Source organism: Sceloporus undulatus, chromosome 1 (assembly GCF_019175285.1).
Source record: "Sceloporus undulatus isolate JIND9_A2432 ecotype Alabama chromosome 1, SceUnd_v1.1, whole genome shotgun sequence".
NCBI classification, from domain to species: domain Eukaryota; kingdom Metazoa; phylum Chordata; class Lepidosauria; order Squamata; family Phrynosomatidae; genus Sceloporus; species Sceloporus undulatus.
Genome location: NC_056522.1, coordinates 245,363,629 through 245,389,829, shown reverse-complemented (window position 1 = coordinate 245,389,829; position 26,201 = coordinate 245,363,629). Strand labels below are relative to the sequence as shown.

The following is a 26,201-nucleotide window of genomic DNA, read 5'->3' as shown; positions in this document are numbered from 1 at the left end:
AGAGGTTGCTCTACGTGGAAAAAGCTTACAGGTGCCACAGCCAGCATGTATCTATGTAGTCTAACCTTCTGTTCTGTATGAATTCGTATCCCCTCCCTGCTTTCCCAGTTCTATGGAGAGCTCAAGCTTTACTTTTTACAGCCCTAAGACTAAGAAACAGGGTTTGTTTTCTTCATGCGGTGTTGATTTATCCTATTAGCTCCAGAGGAAAGTTCACACACCATGATGGGCAAAATAATGCCTGCCAGAATTACAGAGCAGGTATTCATCACTATTTGTAAAAGGTGTGGGCAGTGCGAAATATGTGGCACATTGCAGATAAGGGCTTCATGCATCAAATGTGTGTAGTAACAGGCAATGATATTCATCATCAACCATCATCATAATCACTGTGGTTCCTGTAAGTATTACTACTTGTGTGTATGTATTTGAACAGTATAAGTAGATTGAATATACTTGGCACTCCCTTTGTGGTATGTGCCTCAGGTCACCTGATGACTTATGGTTTGTTGTTGTTGTGTGCCTTCAAGCCATTTCTGACAATCCTATGATGGGGTTTTCTTGGCAAATTTGTTCAGAGGAGGTTGTCATTGCCTTTCTCTGAAGCGGATAGAATGTGACTTGCCCAAGGTCACTCAATGGGTTTTATGACCGAGTGTGGAACCAAACCCTGGTCTCCAGAGTCATAGTTCTCTGCCTGAGAATTCTAAATACCCTCCTTAAAACTGCAAATCCCAGAATGCAACAGGAGGCAGCTAGAGGAGTCAAAGTGGAATAGTAGCACTTTAAGAGTATAGTGTGATAAACAAGAATCATAGAATTGTAGAGTTGGAAGAGAACCACAAGGGCCATCTAGTCCAACTCCCTGCCATGCAGAACTCTCATTCAAAGCATCCCCGACAGATGGCCATCAAGCTCTGTTTAAAGACCCCAGGGAAGGAGACTCCACTACACTCCGAGAAAGTAGTGTTCCACTGTTGAATAGACCCTTACCATCAGGAAGTTCCTCCTAATGTGGAGGTGGAATCTTTATCCTGGAGCTTGCATCCAGTATTCCGGGTCCTGTTCTCTGGAGCAGCAGAAAACAAGCTTGTTCCCTCCTCAATATGACATCCTTCAAATTTAAACAGGGCTATCATATCACCTCTTAACTTCTCTTCTCCAGGCTAAACATCCCCACTCCCTATCGTTCCTCAAGGCATGGTTTCCAGACCCTACACCATTTTAGTTGCCCTGGACAGGCTCCAGTTTCTCAACAGCCTTTTTGAATTGTGGTGTCCAGAACTGGACACGATATTTCAGGTGGGGTCTGACCAAAGCAGAATATAGTTATTATTATATAGTGGCACTAATACTTCCCTTGATCTAGACACATACTTTTATTGATGCAGCCCAAACTTCATTGGCCTTTTTAGCTTCCGTATCGCACGTGTGACTTTAGTTCAAGTTATGGTCTACTTGGATTCCAGATCCCTTTCACACATAGTTCGCGTTCAGCCAGGTGTCCCCCACCTATATGGGAGCATTTCATTTTTCCACCCTAAATGCAGTACCTTACATTTCTCCATGTTTAAATTCATTTTGTTAACTTTGGCCAGCTTTCTAGTCTATTCAGGTCATTTGAATTTTGATCCTGTCCTCTGGGGATTAGCTACTCCTCCTAGTTTTGTGTCATCTGCAAATTTGATAGGATGCCCCCAATTCTGTCATCCAAGTCATTGATAAAGATGTTGAATATCACTGGGCCCAGGACACAGCCCACTGGTCACTTCTCTCCAGGATGAAAAGGAACCATTGTAACAGTTACCTTGTCTAAACCCACTTTTACACTTTTGCAAGAATGTCATGGGGAACCTTATCAAAGGCCTTACTGAAATCAAGATATACTATATCCACAGCATTCCCTTCATCTACCAAGCTGTTATTTTATCAAAAAAGGGATTAGATTGTCTGGCATGAGTTGTTTCTCTGAAACCCATGTTGACTTTTTGTGATTATGGAATTGCCTTCTAGATGTTCACAGACTCTCTGTTTAATGATCTGCTCCAGAATCTTTCCTGGTATTGATGTCAGACTAACTGGACGATAATTGTTTGGACCTTTTTTTTCCCCTTTTTGAAGATGGGGACAACGTTTGCCCTCCCCGGTCTGCTGGGACTTCTCCTGTTCTCCAGGAGTTCTCAAAGATCATTGCCAATGGCTCCGATATTACCCTGCGAGTTCTTTTAATACCCTTGGATGTAGTTCATCTGGTCCTGGAGATTTATATTCATTAGATAACAAGGTATTTCCTGTACTATCTCCTTACTTATTCGTACTGAAATTCCCCTATTCTGTCCTCTGCTCCATTATCCTCAGGTTGAACACCCTTTTCCTTTTCTGAGAGAAGGAGGCAAAGAAGGTGTTGAGTAATTCTGCTTTTTCTCTGTCTTCTGTTAGCATTTTGCCATCCTCCACTCAGTGGCCCTATCATTTCCTTTTCTCCTTTTGCTGCGGACATATCCATAAAAGCCTTTTTGTTGTTCTTAACCTCTCTAGCAAGCCGGAGTTCATTCTACACTTTAGCTTTTCTCTAACTATCACCTACACATGTTTGAATTCCCTTTGGTTATTTCCCATTTTTTTTATTTCTTATACATGTTCCATTTAAAATTAGCTCAGTTGAAATTTCCTTAGCCATCTATCCTGGTTTCATGAGAACCTCCCATTTTTCTTCCTCATGGAACTGTTTGAAATTGTGCCTTCAGTATCTCCCTTTTGAGAAAGTCCCATCCTCCGAACTCCCTTCTCTTTTAGTGTTCCTGATCATGGGATCACCCCCAGTATTTCTCTAAGTTTACTGAAATCAGTTCTCCTAAATCCAGAAGTGGTGTCTGACTATGCCTGGCTTTCTTTTCCATTGTATAACAAACTCCAGGAGAACATGGTCCACTTCCACCATGATGATCCCATCACATGCACCCCATTAACCAAGTCATCTTGTTGGTAGGATCAGATCTAAAATAGCTGACCTCTGTTGCCCTTCCTCCACCTTTTGGACAATGAAATTGTCTCAAAGGCAAGTGAGGAATTTGCTAGCCCTTGAGGATTTTGCTGATTTTGTATTTCAGCAAATATCAGGATAGTTAAAGTTACCCATCACTACTACATCTTTCCTTTCTGAGTGTGTGGTCATCTGTTCTAGAAAGGCATCATCCAATTCCTCCATCTGACTTGGAGGTCTGTAGTAGACTCCCACAATACCATCCCTGTTGTTTCCCTCCCCTTTAATTTTTATCCAGTGCTCTGCTCCCACCAGCCTTCCAATTTTGTTGTTCTGGATCTCTTCACTGGTGTAAATATCCCTGACATATATGCTATTCCTCTCCTTTCCTGTTTGGCCGTTTTCTCTTTAAAAGTTTAACCCCTCTATTCTACATTCCAACTGAGACTCATCCCACCCAGGTTTCAGTGATGCCTATTATATATATTGCGTTGTTGTACTAGGAGTTCAAGTTCATCTTACTTATTTCCCATGCTGTGTGCATTAGTGTAGAGACATCGAAGACCATATGTCCCCTTTACTTGCTGCCTGTGCAAGATTTTTGCTTCCCGCTGTTGGGTCCTTGCACTCTTTGCTTTGTTCCCTCTGACAGTTTGGCTGGCTCTCTGACTTATGGTAACCCTATGAATTCCATAGGAATTTCTTCACCAATGAATGCTTAGAAGTAGTTTGTTACTTCCTTTCTCTGCTGTATACCCTACAGTATCAGGTATCTCCTGGTGGTTCCCCGTGTACGTACGAACCAGGACTGACCATGCATAGCTTCCAAGATCAGACAGGATCTAGTCAAGAAGCTCCTGTTACAACTTTAGAATTTAATTCTCTCTCTCTCTCTCTCTCTCACACACACACACACACACACACACACACATCCATGCTCCCCAGATAATGAAGAAGAAGTTTGGAATTGAAAACAAGATTTTTCCAAATCATTTTGCGACACAGGCCATTTTCTCTTCAATCACCTTGTTATCTCTAACAGCAAGAGATGCCTTGGCACAGCCATTCCTTTAAAAATCTCAGCTGCTCAATCTCATTTGTGCAGGGGAATGAGTAGTTGAGATACAGGAAGGATGGGCTTCTTTGTCCAAATCCCCTTTTCTGTTCACATTGAAAGAGAGGAGATTAATGTACGCTTCCCTGTGCCTTAAGTTTGCAGAAGTAGCTTTACTGTCAGCTCTGTCATAAGGAAATTTGAGGCAGCTTCCTCAGGCAGCAACACTGGAAGACAAAGTAGTATGTGCCAGGATACTGGATTCAGGTGCAGCAGAAGACACAGTTATTTTGCTGGACCCCGTATAAGATTGAGCAGTGAGTGTGGTCAACATTTATATATAGGAATGGATTGAGATGCACCATCTTGTTCTCTTCCTGAAGCTATTCTTCTTGAGATGCTACCAGCTGTTCTCATCCAACTGAGCTGGTTGTTTGCTGCAGTCTTGGCCTGACTGGTTGCCCTCCTCAAATCCTTCTAAATCAGAGCCCCATTTGGAAAGACCTTCAAACTCTGGCCTGTTACAGACAGCCAAAATAAAGCACCATACCTCGAAGTGACTCGAAGCAGCTTTATTTTGGCTGTCTGTAACAGGCCTCTGTTATCCTTAAGAAGAAAGACAGACCAGAAATACACTTTCAACTGCTTACAATGATGCATTATTTGCAATATATCTTATTCATTTGTGGCATGTAGAGAATAGTTTTTTTTTGTCAGTGCTTGAAAAACAGATGGTGCCCTTTAATACATGCATGGATGAGGACAGACATGATGGTTTAGCAGCCTGGAAAACTTTTGCATTTCAGATATATATTTACAGCTAACATTTGAAAGTCCTTTCCAGAATTGACAAGTTCATTTGCAAAGGATGACAGGAAAACAAACAAAACATGCCCCACAATATGCTAGTGTCCTTCTTCAGTATGGAGGATTCTAGCACTTTGAAATTTGTTCTATATATAATGTACACCTATGAGAGAATGCAAGAGCCATAAGGAAATATAGCTAAGCATTTCAGGTGTGGTCTCAAGTGCCTGAGCACTGAGGAACTCTGGTGGTTGCTGTTCTTAACACTGATTTTGACTTTTTAATCATATATTTTTGAGTACTGAGGGTCAGTGGCATACCTACTTTTGGTGACACCCGGTAAGCGGGGGGGCTTCTAGGAGGTGGGACTTCCAGTCCTGGACTTCCAGCATTGTTTCCAGGGTAGGGAGTGCCCTGATGGGCCAGAGGGCTGCCCCTGAAGCCCCAAGCAGGACCCACAAGGGGCTGGGAAGACCCGGCCCAGCCCCTAGAGCACCTTTGCGCCCCCAAGCAGCACACACACACAGGCCTGAGGAGACCTGGAAAGGTCCCTAAGAGCTCCCCTGAGGAGCTGAGCACAGCCGGTGGGGGGTTGTCCTGGTGCCACCTCCCTCTTGGGTCTCAACCCCTTCTGGGGTGTCACCTGGTGCATTCTGCACCCCCCGCATCCCCCTCAATGATGCTACTGCTGTTGGTTTTTATCATGTTTTAGCTGTTGATGAAATAGTAGCATTTTTGTTAAACAGGAAAATACCATGGTGGCAGTCATCAATTCACACTGCAGAAATAATCCAGTTTGACACACTTTAACTGTCATGGCTCAGTGCTATGGAATTCAAGGGATTGTAGTTTCATCAAACATTTGACCTTCTCTGTCAAAAAGCACTGGTGCCATAACAAACTACAAATCCCAAGATTCCATAGCACTGAGACGTGGCAGTTATAATGGTATCAAACTGGATTGTTTCTGCAGTGCAGATGCAGTTTAGGTGGCTTGAAAGAGAGATCAGGCAGATTCATGGAGGATTTGGCTATCAAGGAAGGAATCAATAACTGAGGAGCATCCAATAAAATCGGAAGAAAATGGAGCCTGGACTTTTTCTTACCAATATTGTACAACAAAATATTTTGAACATCTTGAGTCATGTCTTCAGTTTTTTCTCCCAAGGCTATTAATCGGCACTAGATATAATAACTGTATAGCACATCCAGGTACAGAGGTGCCATGCTTTCAATTATCAGTTGTTAGGAAAATAATATTGCCCATATGTCTGATATGTAACCTTAATTAGAATTGTCATCTTCCTCTTTTTCCTGACTGGTTCCTCATTTTTAACAACTGGACAGAGACAGCTAGGAATTGCTGTACATATGGGCTTGGCAGATGGATCAATGACTCATTTAGTTTATATACCAAAAAGAAATTTTAAAATCCCAAAAAGTATTTATAAATCAGAGAGAAAAATCATTTTAATAATAATGATAATATGAGAGAAAATGAAATCAGGATTTTCTCTGTCCTTGGCCACTATCTCTGGTCACCCTCTGACAATAAACTTAGTATCATGTGACAAGAGGCTATTTGGACAGAGATTACTTAACTGGACAGTGTGGAAATGTGCTATTTCTGTAGCTGGTTTATTCTTGTGAGCAAACTATTATTGATGTTTACAACTTCCACTTCCAAAGGAAAATTTTATTTAAAATTTGTGAACTAATCTGTTGATGGGTAACTGAGAACACAACACAACTTGAGGTTTTTCTGTGACTGCATAGAGATGAGTAGACTAATCTCAAATGACAGGTTGCTGGAATGGTCTGAATGATACTTGAAAACAGATTGTTCAAACAGAGCAAAAATGCCTGCAATAATATAAATCAAACCCAGGTCCAGCAATCAAAGGTGACAGAATGCAAGTAATAACAGCATTTTGTGACTGATGTGTGTGACAGGATGGCATTTAAGGTATGCCCATCTTCTGCTGCTGGCGGCCTTATAGTACTTGCATTGCCATGATGAAACTACAAATGTACATAACATGATAAATACCATTAAGCAGCTATGAAAAGTGATTCCTGGTTATCTCATGTGGAGAAACATAAACAGGATAATTTCCACAGCCAGTTCTGGGGATAGAAAACAGGAAGCTTGCCAATATTTCTAAGTCAGGCAACAAATAGTGCTTTGGATAATTCCTATTTGGTGACAAAGTGATTCTGGCCGAACTTGAATCTGTAATTAATTAATTTAGTGTCTTCCTCCCTCTTTTTGCCTTTTTGCAAATTAGGAGCCAAGGGCAACTAAACACAAATTAGCCATTAAAATTTGATCTGATGGAGTGGACAGTACCCACAAAAGCTTAGGCTAACAATGTCTTCTTCCCAATTAGTCTCAAAGATGCTACTGGATTCCTTTATGTCTTTTTTGCCATTGAAATGTTTAAGGTAACAATTCCAAAATAATTTGGTAGCTGCTGTTTTTAAAAGACATGGGTTTTATTCAGATTATATGGGCATCATTCTTAATATAATAAGCCATATTACTAGGCATGTCTGGAATAATGGGGGAAATTTTGAAATCAGTTACAACACATATATTGTATTCTGGCATAAGAATTCTGAGAGGTGAATAAAGACTTACCAAAGCCTTAACCAATATGATTTGTCTCAGGCCTCAGCAAACCTCTGGAACATGACTAAACTTGTTGGACAGAGACTTCTTGGATAAGCCTCATGTACTGTCATTCTAAACATATATGTACAAAAGAACTAGAACTTTTTTTCCCCTTCATTTCATCTGTCCTGCAGCCATGTTTTTTCTGGCTTAGTACAATTATCTGTAGGTATTTGCTTTACTGGGAGGACTTTTCATATGGCTGGAATCATCTCACCAGTTCATAATACTTCACATCTCCTGAAACAGACTTTCTATGTGTTAATATCTGTGCATTGATCTTATTTATCTCTCAATGCATTTAGTCTTTCTGTTTCCCCAACAGGTCCTGAGTGTCAAACATACATGAATACAATGACATTAACATGGTGCTCTCTTTTGCAGTTGTCATCCAACCCTTGAATTATGTAGCTCTTAAAATATTAGACTGCAACTCCACAAAACCCTAGCTAGCATAGACAATGGTGAGGAATACAAGTAAATGCAGTATAACAACGTCTGGAGGGAAGCGTGATTTCCATTCACTCCTGCAAAAGCTCCAACTGTCCCAATTTGGTAGGGACAGTCCTGAATAATCCTGTTGTCCTACCTTTTCAGCTGATTTTCAAATGTTCCTTTTCAGCTGATTTTAAAACTTCCTCCCTTGAAGTTTATTTCACTGGTGCAAACTGAGTTTAAAGTGTAAAAACAGTAGGGGAGAAGAGAGGAAGAGGCAGAATCTTGCCTTTTCCATTATGCTTATTATTATTATTATTATTATTATTATTATTATTATTAAACTTTATTTCTAAAGTGCTGTAATTAGACAAAAAGTAAACTGCTGTGGCCTCTCCTAATTTGTGTGTGCTTCCTCATTAAACTTAAAATATGCATGATTTGAAATACTATATTTCTTTGCTTTGCTGTTTTCTAATGCAAAGAAGGTTGTGTAGGCTGTGTCACAAATAAAAACAATGGCAGATAGAGGAAAGCCTACATGACACTTTTCTCTCTGGTCCATTCCCCTCCCGACCCAGAATTTCCCATTTCAAGTTGCCTTTTCAACTGTAGAGAGAGAAAATTTCTTGCAAATGAAAATGTTATGAGGTAAAGCATGAGAAAGAAAGGAGTTAAGAAGTCCTTCACCACACATGTCAACATTTTATACATTCAGCATAATAATAAATAATAAATAAAAAATTTATTTATATACCGTCCTTCTGTATAACCAGGGCGGTGTACAACATCACAAAATACACGGATTACAAATACAATAAAAACAAATGCATTAAAAAATAATGAAGTAATAGCAGGAGTAGATCTGCTGTGAACCAAGCTGAGCTCAGGCATCGGAGAAAGAAAAATGTTGATTGTGCACCTCATCACCATGGATGGTCTGTTTCCACCATGACCATGGAATATCCCATCTCCTGAACATCAACCATAGAGCACTGTTTCTGCTGCAATAGGGCTTTCTAGGCTGCCTTCCTCAGACCAGGAACTTGTTAGAATCATGGGATCTTAGAACTGGGAGGCTCCACAAGGACTATCTTATCCAACATATGACAGATAACTAATACTCAACTAAAGCACTCCTGAAAGTTGGCCATCCAACCTCTGTTCAAGGGAGGGAGAATGCACCATCTTCTGAAGGAGTCTAGTCCATTGTCCCTTTGGGTCCCCTAAGGAAATACTACAATGGAGGCAAATACTGCTAAAAGTGACTTTTAAGTTTAACATTGCTTTAGATTTAAAAATAATTTTAAAAAGTTTTTACCACCTTCTCTACAATGCATCACTATGGAAAAGATACCTCACACTGAGGCAGAGGGTACATCATCTAAAAAACAAAAAGGGTCCGGGTTGTGAAGGCAGAATAAGTCCTTCTACTTCAAGATGCACAGTCTTAGCCTTGATTGGTGCTGAGATAAAAAAAAAAAAAGCACCATATTCCCCTATGGAAACAAGGTTTTGCTAAGAAAAAGCAAACACATGAAGAAGAAAAGCCACAGTTTACTTTATGCTGATCTAAGTTGTCTATTTGTTTATTTTTCTGATATTTATTTAGGCTCTACATCAGGAGTGGGAATTGTGAGTTTTTTGACTGAAGTTGTCAGTATTTCTCACAATTGGCTATATTGGTTAAAACTGCTGGGAGATGTAATTCAAAACCTCTGGGGGATGCACGCTTAACATTGCTGCTCTAGGCAAACAGCTCCCTGCAAATATATAAACTTTTGAAAAAATAAAATAAAGGTAAATGTTTTAGGGGTGTCATGCCTGCAATATGAAATAGTAAAGATTCAATTTTATCACCTCAGAATGGTTATACCTCAATCTGGCGCATGTGCAGATCTGCTAGATTTTTCAACCTTTGTGTGACTATATTCATTAATTCCTAGTTTGTATGTAACTGTCTAGGAGTTTAAGAACAACATATGTTTCATTGCCTTTTAAATACCCATTCTTTTTTAGCACTCATTTCCATACCCACACTAATATATAGCCATTTTCTCTTCTCTTTTCTCTCTCTCTCATTAGACCATATATTTGATTATGGATAAGCTACTCCTGAGAGCCAGCATGGTGTAGTGGTTTGAGCTACGACTCTGGAAACCAGGGTTTGAATCTCGGCTCAGCTCAGCCCCACTGGGTGACCTTGGGGAACTCACACTTTCTCAGCCTCAGAGCAAGGAAATGGCAAACCCCACTCTGAACAAATCTAGCCAAGAAAACCTTGTGATAGGTTCACCTCAGGGTCACCATAAGTCAGAAGTGACTTGGAAGGTACACAATAATGACAAAGCTACTTTTAAATGTTTTAAAAAGAAGACTAAGGGGCTGTACAAACTGGCCAGTAAGGCTAGCCTTGGGGTGGAGTCGGGGTGTGGATGCACATGATGCATACCTCAATTCTGCCCCCAGGCTTGTGTGATGCTGTATGCCACACCACACAGTGCGCAGCATTACAGCATTCCTCTGGTGCTGCATGTACATGACGCAGCACCAAAGTAGCATGGAAAAGCCACACACCAATGGCTATTGCACCCTTTGCAGGATGCAAAAATAGGAGATCAAGGCTTCAGCATGTAGTTGCCACGGCCCTGATCCAGCACTAAAAGGGGTGGTCTGTCAAGCCTCTAAGAGTATTTATTTATTTATTTATTTATTTATTTATTTATTTATTGTTAGACAGTATGTGGAGGATGGTGGGTATAAGGCTGTATTATTCACCCACTGCTGTGTTGATTGGTTACTCTCTACAGTCTCTTTCAATTCCCAACATGAACAGGCTTCAGACACACAGAGCATTTAGACTTCTTTGGGTTAAAACATGTAGACTTCTAGGAAAGGACCACATAACACTGTATCTCAGTTAAATAAAGAAATGCAGTTTTCTGATGCTCCAAATACATAAAGATGTTTAACTGTATTGTTTTTCTTTTGTTTGTTTAAATGTATTACTTTTCCAATGTGCATTTTCAGGGCAGTCAAAAAACTGATGTCAGAGGCTCTGACATCAGGTTTCTTAGTTCACTGAAAATGAGCACTACAAAAACAATCCATTTAAACAAAAATCCATCCAGACTGCTTTATGTATACAAATTAGTCCACACGGGTACCTAGACATTCAATTATAATACTCCCTGAGGTTGAAAACATCTGGATTGGATATGCCTTTTACATTGTCTAGAATACTTCATCCAGTTTTAAGTTTAGCTGCTACAAAATAAAGGAGCAGGTTAGGTGCCAAGGGACCCCTTGTCTTATTGAAAGTTCATTTAGGTTATTTTCTGTTGTGCTAGTCAGCCACCAAATGGTTTGGTTCAGTGCAGTAAGAAAGGAGGAAATAAAAACAAGGTAACTTTAGTGTACTCTGACTTGAATTGCTTAAAGCCAAGGGATTCAGTGCAGTATTCATCCCAGACATATTTCAAACAGTATCCTCTTTGCTGGTATCTGTAAAAATAAGCAGGACATTTTGTTTCTCAGCACAGTCACAGTGATGGGTAGCATGCACATCACTGAGCCACAAACTCTGTTTCTTAAGATTGCCAGGCCAAGGTTGGCTCATGCCTTGATGTGTCAGTGACAAAACCTAAGACCAGAAATGACTATACCCTCCAACATTTCAGATGAAACCTGGGGTATGTGTGGTCAAGCGACATCAAAGTTTGGTCAAGCTGGCAAAAGATATTAAGGAAGAGCACAGAAGCAAGGGTAGACTGCAGCAGTTTGCTTTTAGGTGAACATACTGGGAAGGGCAAGAATCTGCCCCCCCCCCCTTGTCTCCCCTTGCTAATTGAGTGTAAACTATTTTGGGGCTTTCAACTCAGTTTTGCCTTATTGAGCTAAGTTGAGGGCAAAAGGGGAAAGTGGGAGGAAAAGAGAGAAACCGAGACATTTCAAAAGCAGCAGAAAAAGTGAGACAGTAGAGGATTAATTTGGACAGTTGGTGACTGTGGGGGATGACTGTTTGTGATGCCTTAGTGGTGAGCCCTGATGGTGTCACAAGTGGCAGTTTCTGGTGATACCATTAAGCATAATCTCTTAAACACCAACCACAACTGCACAGAGTATTTTATTCATAAAAAAACCCAGATCCAACAAATGAGGAAAGAATGTACACATACTCTTCCAGGTGGTGCTCTAATTTTAATATCACATTCTCTTACCCTGAGAGCCGAAAAAGAGTAGCCGAGTACTTAGGATAGGAAACTCTATACTTTCTAGAGGGATTTTCTGTTTGAAGAACCACCTAGTCAAAGTCTGGTCTAAATATAACAATAAGAAGGGAAAGCAGGGTCTTGAAATTGCAACACAGTGACTGAGCAGGCACACAGGTCTTCTTAACAATGGCAAAATATGTTGATTGAATCAGCTGATGAATGGCGAGATGATATATAGGTAAATCCCATTGATTTAACAGGCCTACTTTAGATTGGACTAGCAGAAGAGGATTGATCCTCCTCTTAACACCATAGCTGCTAATATCATCATCATCATCATCATCATCATCATCATCATCATCATCATCATATCAATTTCTATATGGTTTCCTATATCAAATGGTATCTCAGGGTAGTATCACAGAAAGCAGTATGTCTAAATGTAAGGTAAAACAGTATCTTTGTTGTCTTTTTGATTATTTGTTTCTCTTATTTTATGGCATGGATGAGGTTACTCAAGTCATTGTGAGTGTGTGCACACAAACATCTTGATAGGAAATCCAAAGAAATATGCTGAAGATGTGTTAAAATTTTCTAGATATATTCAAAGAAAGAAAGAAAGAAAACACTCATGTGCTCATATGATTACTAAGCTCTACACACATTAATACATTTAAGTTGCTTTATTTTTGTTTCTTAAAAAAACAAAACACATGAGTGTGTGTGAGTGAGAGATCAGGACTGTGACATATATTTTGGGGGTATCTGTTTGTATCAAATCTTTCTCTCCATGATACAGCCTCAATCATGATTACTTTTCCCCATGTTATTTCAGATGAAGGAATTAGCAAAACAATCTCTGACTATTCCTTGCCAACCCCCCCCCCCTGAAATTCATGGGGTCATCAAAGGTCAACAGGTGACTTGAAGGCCCATAAATTATACAAGTTGTTACTGCCTTTTTGGAGGGGGAGGAAGCTGTCACTGAAAAGAATTCAAAAAGAAAAACAATAGGAATTTAGTTACCATTGGTGGTGGTGATGGGGTTTAGCCAACAATGATAACTACAGATGTGAAAGGGAAGGAAAATGAGGTGTTGCGCTTAAACTGTTACTTAGAAAACAAAACAAAACAAAACAAAAAATAAGAGTGATGATGCACCTGAAGTCAAAAGTTAATTGCTGTTGTGGCTAAATAATGGAAATCTTAAGTTATTATTATTATTATTATTAACCTTTATTTATGAAGCGCTGTAAATTTACACAGCGCTGTACATGCAATCTTTTTAGTTAGACGGTTCCCTGCCCTCAGGCTTACAATCTAAAAAGACATGACACAGAAGGAGAAGGGAGTGGTGGAGGCAAAGGGTAAAAGGTCCAGCAGTTCCTCTCAACCTCCGAGGCCTGGACCAAGGCAGATGGACTGAAGGGAGGGCTTGGCTTCAAAATGGAAGGTTAATCATTATCCAGGGAAAATACATACTCACAAGTAGGATAATGCATATACAGTACATAGCAATACAGGAAATGGATCGATAAACAGCCAACAACAGAACATCAGATAGTAAGCGACAATTATGCGATGCCTGGGAAGGCTTCTCTGAATAGGATGGTTTTCAACTCCGTTTTGAAGCTGGTTAAAGAAGTGATGGCTCTTGCTTGTGGAGGAAGAAGGTTCCAGGAGTGAGGGGCAGCAAGTGAAAAGGGGCGAATCCGGGATGGGGCAGAGGAAATCCTGGGCTGAGACAGGAGCCCTTGACTACCAGAATGGAGGGCCCTGGTGGGAAGGTGAGGAGAAAGAAGGTCTGATAAGTAAGGAGGGGCCAGTCCATGGAGGGCTTTGAATGTCGACAGCAGGAGCTTATACTGAATGCGGAAAGGGAGAGGGAGCCAGTGAAGGGATGCCAACACAGGAGAGATGTGGTCAGAGCGGTGGGTGGAAGTGATAATGCGTGCAGCTGAATGCTGGACAGAGATTAAAGGACGGAGGTGAGAAAAAGGAAGCCCAGCCAGGAGGACATTACAGTAATCAAGTCGTGAGATCACTAGGGCATGGACCAGGATCTTGGCAGTAGAGGCGGAGAGATATGGTCGGATTTTGGCAATATTGTACAAAAAGAATCTACAAGCCTTGGCTGTGGTCTGGATCTGAGGGATACACGACAGAGAAGAGTCAAAGATAAAGCCAAGACTGCGGGCTTGCTGGACTGGTTGAATGGAAATGTTGTCCACAGAGACAGAAAAGGAGTGTTGAAGGTTGGGCTTAGGAGGAAAGACAAGAAGCTCCGTCTTGGACATGTTGAGCTTCAAACGCTGATGGCGCATCCACTGTGAGACAGCTTTTCTGCTAATGAAGAGTCAGGTTTTCCTCTTGTTTAAGTAATCATGAAGACTACATGCAAACCAACAAAATACCCTAGCTCTTGTTCCAATAGCCACCTTATGTTTTCTGTTAGAAGCTAAACTGGAGTATGGGGAATACATAGAAAATAAATCAGGATTAAAATGAAAGCTGTCAGAAGGCTTGTTCTTACTAGGCATACAGTGTGGGGCCAAATGTATGATTGGATTTTCCATTGCTGCTTGACAGTAAGATTCAGGAACAATTCAGGAACAAGATGATTTGTTTTTAGCAAGGGAATTGGAATTTAAATGCCTTTACTTTCCAGGTATCATAGCAAGACTGGAATATAAACTTTCACATCACCACCTCACGCCATTCATCAAAAGTATCCCACACCCACTACACTTTTCTTGTTTTCCTCACTAAATCAAAAGAATCCAGACTATCCAAATAAAAACATGTCCCCTGATAATTTTACTAACTCTCCTATTTTCTCATCACTGTCCCTAGGTTTGCTGAAAAATTAGGTCCTGCATATGGATCAATTTGTGCCTTTGCAAGGCTAATTACATATGGACGTAGGGTGAAGAAACTTTGGCCTTCCAGATGTTTTGACATTCAACTTTCTGAAGCCCTAGCCAGCATGGATGGTGCTAAGAGACCAATGTATGTAGTCTAAGGGTCAAAACAGATGGCTGTAAAGGGGTGGTTCTATGCTGCTCCTTTGTGTGCTGAATTGGGGCCTGATCCAATGTTTTTTTGCCCCAAAAAGAAGCAGCAAAATGCCACTCCTTTTTGGAGCAGAAAAAGGGCACCCTTGTCACCTCTGCAATGGCTTTTCGGTGGTGTGGTGCATGTAAATGCTATGCCACTGAAACACATGTGCAGCCAGCCATGTGGCTTCCCAGCAGCCTGAAGGGGCAGCAGAACATGTGACATGTAAATGCTGCGCTCACATGCTGCCCCCAACCTGGCCCTTACTGTCAGTTTATTTGTCCCTACAAAGCATGGGGCCCATTCACCCTACATTATAAATCACTTTGCAAACTGGTTTAAAAGGGGGATATTCATACTTGCACCAGGTTTTCCTAACCCAATTTTTTTAGGGGGGGCACAAATCCCCCTTAACCTGGTGCTTTTGAAATCAAGGCATTTTCTGTGTCTTTTGAAGAGCACCAGGTTTTTTTAGGGAAGCCGCCAATGGGAACATGCTTCTGATTCCATTCAGGGCACCCAGAAGGGAGGGGTAATGGGCAAAGGGTGGGCAGAGCAGCAGAATATACCCAGCCCATCTCACAGGTCCTGGCTTGGTGTCAAGCCACTGTTGTTTTTCTCCTCTTGGTGCTCACGGTTGATAGGTGAAGATACTGCCTCTTTAAATCCAGAGGATTTAAATTTACCACATTGTAAAGTGGTCCCTTTAACCCATCATGCAGCTGTTTACCTCTTCTGCTAATGAATTGGGGGGGGGGGGGGGGGGAAATGGGGGGGGCTTTTTTTTTTTTTTTTTTAAGTCTGACAGTATATGCAACCTGTTGCATTTGCGTGGATTCAAGGCGGAGTCTGCCGGGGGGGGGGGTTCTAGGCAAGGGTTGTTCAGAAGGACTTGCTATCACCATCCATGGAGGCTGAGACAGGCTAGGGAGAAGCAGCAGCCTTTTGGCTGGGCTCTTCTCTGCAGTCGGACCCCTGGAAGCCACAGACAGACACTGGAGGGAGGGAGCAGGTGGTCTCCTGGTAAAAATCCCCCTGCAGCCACCTCATTCCCCCCTGCTCTTTCTTCTGACCAGCTCCATGGAGGAAGGCTCCTGCGATTCTCAGCCACAACCTCCTGGGGGTTGGCAGGGGAAATAAATAGAGTGTGTTGTTTGGCCCCTTTCCTTCCAATTCTTCATCCCTCCACCCCTTTCCTGGAAAGCTCCCCTCACCATTGTCAGTACTTCAGGATCTCCCCATATCCTGACAAAGAGTCACATCACCTACTATGACAGTGCAAATAGAATGATGCAGATGTGCATCATTTGATTGACAGCTTTAAAAAACGAGAACACTTGAACACATTCAATATGGTGGCTCCATTTTAAATCGATACAAATGGTAATGTGAACATAAACAAGGTTAAATTGTCATGGAGAGATTTGATCATGGCAAATATCTAGCATGATTTGCCATGTGGAGCTTCCTGGTTACTTTGAAATCTTTTGCACCAGCAGTAGGCACTCAAGCATAAACTGTGCTGCCATGAAAATTCTTTTTGTGACTGGAGGATCTCCATGTTCGAGATTTTCAGCAAGGGCATAACAAATTATCATGCAAAAGTGGTCTCTGATGGGATATTGCAAACCCATACAATTTTAAGATGAGCAGGCAGTAAATAAATTTCTATTAAATGAGTTTATTGTGACAGTTGAAGATCATGACAAGTGCATTAAAAGTAAGTGAAAGTATATAAAACATGGGAAAGGGGGGTAGAAAACTAAATAAATTACTGTTCACATTGTGAGTGGAAATGTATGAGGATCAAAGGAAGTGTATGGTCCACAACCCTACATTCCCTTCAGCTTTAGCAACATCATGGTATGGTTGCATTCATCCAAAAATAGTAGAGAAAGTGGGCAGTCTCAAAAGGTAAGCGTATTGCCTCTTAGGCTCCCTTATAATTTCAACTCTGGGACAAATTACTACTATTTCTTCTATGAACATGAAAACATGACAAACAGGTTCAACCCTAAAGCAGCAGCATGGTTTTGGGAAACAGATGTGTGATTACCATGTGGCCTTGTCTGAACTCTTATTAGGTCTACTGCACTCTAGTCCAGTGGAGGTCATTGTCTTCTTGCCAAATCAATTAAGATTCAACTATTTTATAATGGGAGCAAAGGGGGATTTTGTCTAGCTGTTTTATAATGGGAGGGAAGAGGGATTTTGTCCTATATTTTAGGCAGCAAAATGTCTTAGGTAAGCCTAATCAAAACCAGTCTTCAAAAAACATATTGATCATGCACTGGTTTTGTATGGAATGGCTCTAAGACAGAGTCAGCACTCTACTTAAAATGTACCCACTTTCACATCGAAGTGGTAGGAACAGGATTCCTACTGTTAGCACAAACTATGTTTTTTTACTTTGGTTTGTATATTCCCATTTTTACTGCAGGTTATCCTCTGCAGTGACACAATCACTTCTGTAAACATAAACAGACATTATGAATCCTTGAAAATGAAGCAACTGGAACAAGGATACAGATAGAGACAGCCGTAAAATTTAGGAAGCAGTGAGAAAAAGTGTATGCTCATGGATATGAAACTAAAAACAATGAGCCAATACAGGCCCTAAAGAAAGCAACATAGTTTCCCAGCATAGAAAACATCTTATAATACCATGTGGTATCTATACTTAAAATCCTTCATATAAAAAAGTTTCTTCAGTGTTTTCCTGTCAGAATCTAGTCATTGGTTTTGCTTCTTGATTTAAACTTCAGTATATTAAAAAAAGAAAAGAAAAGAGTAACAAAACAACAAAAACTATATATTATTCACACAGGCAAGCTTACTATGTTAAAGAAAACAAAATGTCTGTACTACAAAAAGCAGTTTGGGGCTCAGGAGCCTCCTTGTTTTATGCATTTTGCCACTTGGGTTGCCACTTAAAATTCATTTTCAGGTATCATATTGGTGCAGGAGAGTTCAAGGAGTTGATGATGAAGCATTCCATTGATACTTGCTATTTTTGCTAAATGTCAAGGTTTGACATTTGATGCTATTATCTGCTATCAGGTAATCACTCATTCATCCTAAGATTTTTGTTTTTCCTGATCTGATATTGAACTGAGCTGTATTGGTAATCAACTAAACAGCAACAGATCTGGTGTTTAGTTCTTGGGGACATACATCAATATTTCAATTAGTCCCCTTGTTCTCTTCTGTGCAGTCTCCACATTTCCAGTGCTATTTGATGTAATATCTGATTGATTCCCTTGGGAAGAAGAGAATGACTAAGCTTGTCTCAGTGGGGCTGCCTTTGTGCTCAGATGAAGTATTCTTTTCGGCTCTCATCCATGGCATCTTGAAGGGTAGGGTCATTTTTCAAAGCAGCATCTGCGCTTTCAGCAAACTCAGTTCCCTTTGCTTCATTGGTGTGGTAGGTGCCCTTGTGCCGGTACATGTATCTCAGCATCACCACCAAGAGGCAAATCAAGACAAAAGCCACTGCTGCAATAACACCTATGGGGAGGAAGAAACATTTGCATTTTTATTCCTTTTCATTACCATTTCCAATAGCCTGTGTTGTTGTTGTTTTGCTTTACATAGACGGGTGGCATTCCATTAGGTCTTTCAAAGTGAAAGAGTTAAGAAAAACACTTTGACATTGTGATAATGAAGCCTAGGCCCAGGGAAACAACAAACACAAAGCAACAACAAGGAAATATTCCTCTATTTAAAATTCTGGTCAACTTGTAAGCACTCAAGTTACTAACTGTTGTACAGATCCAGATTTTCATAGTGCTAACCACTTCAGGAACCCTTGGCTTTCCAAAGATGACAGGACCCTAAACACCTCTGGATTAGGGAAGAAAAAACTCTTCATAGAATCATAGACTCATAGAGTTGGAAGAAGACCATCCATTCCAACTCCCTGTCATGCAGGAAGTCACTTTCAATATTCAACATCCATACCTCAGCCCTCTTGCCAAGTAACGTAAGAGTATGGACATCCCTTCCTCTCATATGCTCTCAGACTTTACTCAAGATATATTATGGCATTGGAGACAAAGGACAAAATAACTAAGCTCTTCCCCAGGTCACCCAAGCTATGAGTTTAATGTTATTTTAATATTGGAAATGTGACAGCATCCCTTGTAATACATGCATAAATAGATGTATAAACTAGCTGATTGGCCACAACAAAGCAATATGGCATACAAAGCGTGGCCCCTCGTTGCCATAATTGTCTACTATTACCAGGGAGAAAATGTAGGACAAATTCTAGACCAAACTGTAGGACAACTGCAGGACAAATCTCAGCCCAAAATGTAGGACATTTAAGGTCCTCCATTTTTCTTAAATGTCCTACATTTTGGGCTGAGTTTTGTCCTGCAGTTGTCCTACAGTTTGGTCTAGAATTTGTTCCACATTTTGTCCCTGGTAATAGTGGACAATTATGGCAACCCTCTGCCTCATTCTCCCTAATGAAATGTCTGGTTGTGGATGCTGCTAAGCCACAGAGTACAAACCCAGCATTTTGGTTTGAGTCTCTGCTTCCTGTGTAGTTCTGGATCTGATGTGCACCAGTGAAGACACTGCAGCCTGGCTCGGTATAAGACTGTAGTATAAGTGCATGAATGCTTGGCACTACATGAGGGGTGACATATATTTGGTCCTCCAGAAGTTTTGACTTATGACTATGTCCCACTCTGTCCAGCCTTCATAACCAGAGGTAAGGATTATAAAAATTTTGTCTATACAATATGAAATGCCAAAGGTTTCCACTCTTGTTCTACACCAATTCCTTTCATTTGGATGTTGAAACAGACTCACAATTCCTCTGCACTGGCATTGAAAACCACTTTACTACTTGAATCCAAAGCATTAAGAAACCCTCAGAGCTTTTATGCTGCCTATTCCAGGAACTAAAGTTGCTGCTATGAACAAGAAAATTGCTCCTGTTAAGATGTTGTATCTACTATAATAACGTGACCCCAATAGGGGATTCATCAATTTTTAAGGACCACAATGGACTCCCAAAACACAATAGGCTTTAATGCTCTTTAGATGTTGTACAGTATTAATAAGCCTTAGGGACTCAGCACAATTCAATTTTCATCCTGCGAACATGCAGGAAGCTGAGATTAAAGTTACAGGAGATGGAACCAAAGGGAAATACAGCAAAACTTTGCTAATTGTACTAATGACATGGAATCCACCTGGTGAATTACTCAAATTAGGAGGTATAGCAGGGAAGTGAGTGAGCACAAGAGCAATGCTAAGACCCAAAGAATACATCGTAACATTTAAGGATTGTTCTTTTGGGAACTACAGTAATTCAAGTGAACTAGCATAACAGTGTTCTAATGGGACTTGAGATAAACTTCTGTTGCAAGTTTCTGTCATGCTTGGTTCTCATCAGTAGAAAATCCCATTGAAGGAATAAATGTTTTATCACCAGCTGACAATCTAAGCTGGTTTTGTGCATGCCCCTCTTGTCACCCACCATGCCTAAACTTGTAGGGAAAGGGCAAACTGAGCATAAAGGAGAGAAGCCTTATATACTGAGGCTTTAGATTATCATTTGTTATCACACAAGACCAAAAATGTGCTGTGTAATACCAGATGCAGATCTTAGCTCAAAAATGAAGAAATGTGTGTTTTGTGGGGAGAAATGTGTACAATTTAAATGTACATTTATGTTCATTTTTAATTGGCAGAAAATGAAACAGAACAAACTTTAAGGATTGAACATACGCAAAGCTGAAAAAGATTATAGACACAGTAATCTGTCACTCCCTACTTTCATCTCCTACTTCCCACTCACTCCTGTTTCTAATCCCTTACCATTCCTGTTAAAGCCTTACCAGCTATCATGAGCAGTGGCAAGTAGGGATAAGTGTGCTCAAGTAGGTATAAGTGTGCTCTTCCCCCCACCTTTCTCCATTGTCTTGGCTATACTGCTCATGGATCATGAAATACATCATGTTAACATGGTAGGGGATATGATCGACCTACTTCTATGCACTATCCCCCTCACTGGCCAACAGGGATGTAAAATAATAGTTTTGAACTTTCTTGTCTTTAATAAGAAAGGGTGTCTCAACCCATTGAAAACATATACATTAGCCTCTATAAGATTTTTCACATTTTGGGAATTTGCAATGAATTTTTTTTTTTGCTAAGGATTCTTGTTTTCTTTTCTCTTTTTTTGGCAGAAACACATTGTTTATTGTGTAAAACAGGCCATCATATTTTGTGCCAAATTATTTTGGGACAAAATGAATATGGTGTTTTTAGTGCATGAAATTTTTTCAAGAACCCAAAAATATTTTTATGTGCAAAATGTATCGTGATTTTGTGCCGTGGGATATCAACTTCCCATCATTTTTATTTTTTTAAATACAAAAATAGAGTACTGTACATACGTGGTGTATGAGTTTAGAATCTTAGGCCTGTTACAGACTGGCCAAAATAAAGCTGCTTCGGTCTCTTTGGGTATGCTGTTTAAATGATGCATCACCCTAAGAATCCGGAAGCTGCACCAAAGCTGCACTCCAGTGCTTAGGAATGGAGTGTGTGCTTTGGCGCGACCTCGACTCTTAGGACCCATGCATCATTTAAATAGCATACCTCCAAAGAGACCTGAAGCAGCTTTTATTTGGCAGTCTGTAACACCAACGTAAAAAAAATAATGAAAGAAACCAGAATCAACTTATCTTACAACCGATCAATGTAAGTACTGTACTTTACCTTTTATTTAAAAAGGAACCATCCCCTGGTGACAGGACAGAGTGTAATCTGTCCTGGAAGCATACCCCCCCCATCCAGTCTTTAAAGTGAGCACCAAACTGTTATACCTGCTGGAACTTGTAGGTTCTTTGCCATTGTTTTTTCTTTGTTTAATCCTTTATATCCTTTGTTATATGCCTTTAAGTTTTACCCTTACTTTATCCCACAGGTCATAATCAAATCCATAATTTTGGCCCCCAAACCTGTCTTCAATCTATATGTGAAGTTGGCATATAGTCAAGTATTTATGGTAAGGGAAGATTTACATCCCTACTTGCCAGTGAGACTTTAAAGGAAAGAACACATCTTTTTTGAGTATTTAGGGAGATGACAGAGTGTTTGGGGATGGCAGGATAGCTGGCAAGAATGATGGGTAGGTCTACTTTCTGAACATAAGGTTGGATGAGAAAAGAACTTGTCATCTTGACACTCAATTTTTTCTTAGAAGCAATCCAAAACATCTCTGCATATGTATGAGGAGTGAGGGCTTGAGTAGGGTTCTATAACATGGGTTGGAACTTTTAACATTAGGAAACTTGTAAAAACAGGAAACTATATGTTGCCAGTTTAAGAGGCACATTACAGATATGGAGTATACATTTTCTTCTGCTTTTCTTCTGCAAACTGCCTAGAAAAAACTCACTCCCTGGGGATGACTCCTCAGATTGGGCCTGAGTGGTATCAATTTGCTGGACTATCAACTCTCCTTGTTCTCATTTCAGATATTAAAGAGGAGAGCAGAGATAACTCGTTTTGGTAATACCACATTATTATTATATATATATTATTTATATTATTATATTATTATCTGCAAAGGCTGACCAGACAGAGAGTACTTTTTCCCCATTATCAGGATGGTCTTTGTTTCTTCAAAAAGTTATACAAAAATATGGTTTTTCCTTCTAGGGATATCATATTCTTACCTCCAATGACTGCAATATCAGCTCCTGTTGGAGAACTCCAATATTTGCGCTAGAAACAGAATATACAAAATCTAATTAGACAGGAGATCTGTAGGTAATAAATCATCAGAGCCATTGCACTGAATGGAAAGAAGGATTTTTTTAACGCTTTCCTTCCTCTTCTTCCCATGCGTTAAGCATATGAAGAATCTGAACTGCAAAGAGTGTGGTCATAACACTGTTAATTCAAAAATGGGTTCTGACAGCATGAGTGCGTACACAAGGAAAATCACGGGCACACTTCAGTTAGTAGCCCTGCGACACAAGGAAATGTCCTGGAAACATTACAAACATTTTCCAGCAATACTTTACATGAACATATTGCAAAATCAAGAAAATTCTTTTCGTCATTTTTCTCACAAGGAGGAATCCATTAAAGAAACTTGCATTGTTTAATCTGAATGGCAGAAGACACCTTGAAATACTAAAATAGTGGAATCTCTGAAATGGCAGAAGGTAACCAAACCAAAAGCTGAGGGAAGGGACAAGGAAAGTCCTGTACTGGTTACAATCAGATTCATGGCGTTATAGAGCCTAAATATGTGTGTGTTTGTGTGGTGTGTGTGTGTGGAGAGAGAGAGAGGAGATAGAGAGAAGAGAGACAGAGACAGAGACAGAGACAGAGACAGACGACAGACAGACATAGACAGAAGCACAGAGGGCTTTAGTGCACAAGCCCCACTTTCTTAGCAATTGTGTTGGGGGGGGAAAAGGAAACAGAGCCCCAATATCTCACATTTCAGAATTGCACAATGGGAGTTGCTACTGCCATTGCACGCTCTTCATGAGTCCACTTTAACCATGCCCCTGCGTCATGTCAGTATTTTTGCTTAAACTCACAAAATTCCGGAGCCATGCTGCAGCAGTCCATTAAATCTTGGAAAAAGAAAGAAAGAAAAGAAATAGAGAAAACAAATGAAATCAGTCTTCTTGAGAATAGTGAATTGGAAGGGGACAGAGGAGAGGACACTGGCACTACCTGACTGGCAATCTCGCAACTCCGGGCAGTGAGATTTTCACACCTGGATACTGTGGTATTGACAGTGCATTGAAGGTTTTCCCCATCAATGAAAGCACACCCTCCTAATCAAGTTTGGGGATGCAGCAGCTAGGGTCAGAGGTGTGCTGCGGTAAGTATTACCAAACTTGAGTTTTTCCCAGTATAAGGCTGTTGAAAAGCGGCTTGTAGAATCCTCAGAGACATAGGTTGCACACTGTAAATCATGCAGGGTGACACCACTTTAATTGCCATGGCACCATCCTATGGAATCCTGGAATTGTACTTGTGGTGGTACCATAGAGACTCTGGCAAGAAGGCTAAAACTCACAAAAGTACAAATCCCAGAATCTCCATAGCTTTGAGCCATGACAGTTAAAGACAGAAACTGAACAACAACCAGATCCAGCTCCACTCCCTAAGGTCTAAGAGAAAAAGCCAAGCTTAATCTTCTCTGTAAAACTATAAATTAACTTAATAAAAATTCCAAGGGCCTCCCTCCTCTTCCGGTGGCCATGAGGATGGTAATGGGGTTTTAGCTGTTTTATTTTTTTACTGTGTGGTTTTGTTTTTAATTCTTGAGTGTATATGTATAATGTGTGAAACCGCCCTGATCAAGGAAGGTGGCGGTAATACAATAAAACTTTATTATTATTATTAAATAATACATGTGCGTAGTCAAACACATGTGTATGGTGAGAGAGAGGGAAGAAAAATGATCCAGTTTGGAGTCATGAAGGAAGAGTATGGATGTAGAAAAAACTGAACCAATAGGAAATCACAATCTAATTTGTGTTTTGGCTAAACTCCCAGACATTACGTGTAATTCGGAAATGAGTGACTATAGGCCTGCATCTGAGGAAGTAAACCAATAAATCATCAAGCTTATGCTGCAATGGTCTTTTGCCTCAGTGAGGGGCGGCAGAGACACAGGATGGGACACCGCCCCTGTCTGTCCCAGATTAGACCACAGCAACCACATGCCGCAGCCTCCAGAGGGAGCAGGGGTGCCAAAGGTGTGCCTGGCATGCCATGACGAAGCCTATTCACGCTGCACTGTTTGGGCACTATACCCAGCGACATCATCATGGCAGACATTGTGTGTACGAGCACGCACCAAATGCACCTGGGTGTCAGGGTAAGGGCTTCGAGCATGCAGACACTCAGCCCTCACCACGCTGATATAGCTGGCACAAAGTGCTGTTTTGTATATAGCCCCATATTCGCAAAAGGTGCTACAAGAACCCTTTGCATACTGATATCCAGACTAATGTGGCTATGGCTGCTGGAACGCTGCAGATTTAATGCAGTTGTGACACTGCTCTAACTGTCTACCCATCCATGAAATCCTGGGATTGGTAGGTTGTTTACACCTGAGCCCTCTGGCAAGAAAAGCTAAATATGTCACAAAACTACAAACCCAGAATTCCATAGCATTGGGCCAGGGCAATTAAAGTGGTGTCAAACTGCATTAATTATCCATATAATGCAGTCAAGAGAATTCTACAGGCAAGCAAAATTTGCTAACCTCAAGCAGATGGAAGGCATGTCAAATTAGGGGGTGGGGAGGGAATGCCCTGATGACTATATCTATCAAACAATGCTGAGTCTGGTGACCAAGGGCCAGTACATACCGGCACAAAGTGGTGTGGAGGTGGGGATATAAGGGCTCGGATGGCTCAGTGTTCACATTCGCCGAGCCTAATCTAAAGTGCCGTTACATCATAAGGCTGTGGCCCCGTCACATGGGGTGCAGCCTTGTGACGTAAGGGGCCAACATCCAAACGACTCTCAGAAGCACCATCAAAGGGCTGTATTGCAGCATTATGACAGCACAAAAAAGGAGCGTGGTGTCGAGATCCTTTGAGCCGGATCATTGCTGCAAGCCGTGCGTTTGCTACGGCAATGATCCAGAGACGATCTTCAGTGCTTCTGTCTGTAAACCCGTGTGTCCCAGAATTTGGCATCGGAAGAAAGAGACTTCATGTGCTCAGCTGTATAGGTGTAGGGCTCCTCACTCAATAAAGACCTTGAATGGCCAGGGTTTACACGGGATAGAGGACTGTATACATACAAAGGGGAAGTTATTTTTTTTTAAAGTTCATCTGTTTAACCAACTCCATTCAACACTCTCCCTCATTGTTATTTTTATATTTAACACAGAAACATCCCCGCAATTGAAAGATTGTAACAGCTTGTGTGCCTTGATAAATATTCATTCCTTTTGTTTTTTTAAAC

At 40.8% G+C, this 26,201-nt stretch overlaps 1 protein-coding gene across 2 annotated transcripts in view; it reads right to left on the bottom strand.

Annotated features, from left to right (window-relative positions):
• Positions 1-16,885: 16,885 nt before the first annotated feature.
• The window catches only part of GYPC (glycophorin C (Gerbich blood group)), a 44,780-nt gene continuing 35,464 nt past the window's right edge, over positions 16,886-26,201 (bottom strand). For both annotated transcript variants that reach the window (XM_042446252.1, XM_042446253.1), the window contains exon 3: positions 16,886-18,731. In XM_042446252.1, the coding sequence (XP_042302186.1) occupies positions 18,535-18,731 (197 nt within the window). In that variant the 3' untranslated portion in view covers positions 16,886-18,534. The remainder of the gene's footprint in view (positions 18,732-26,201) is intronic.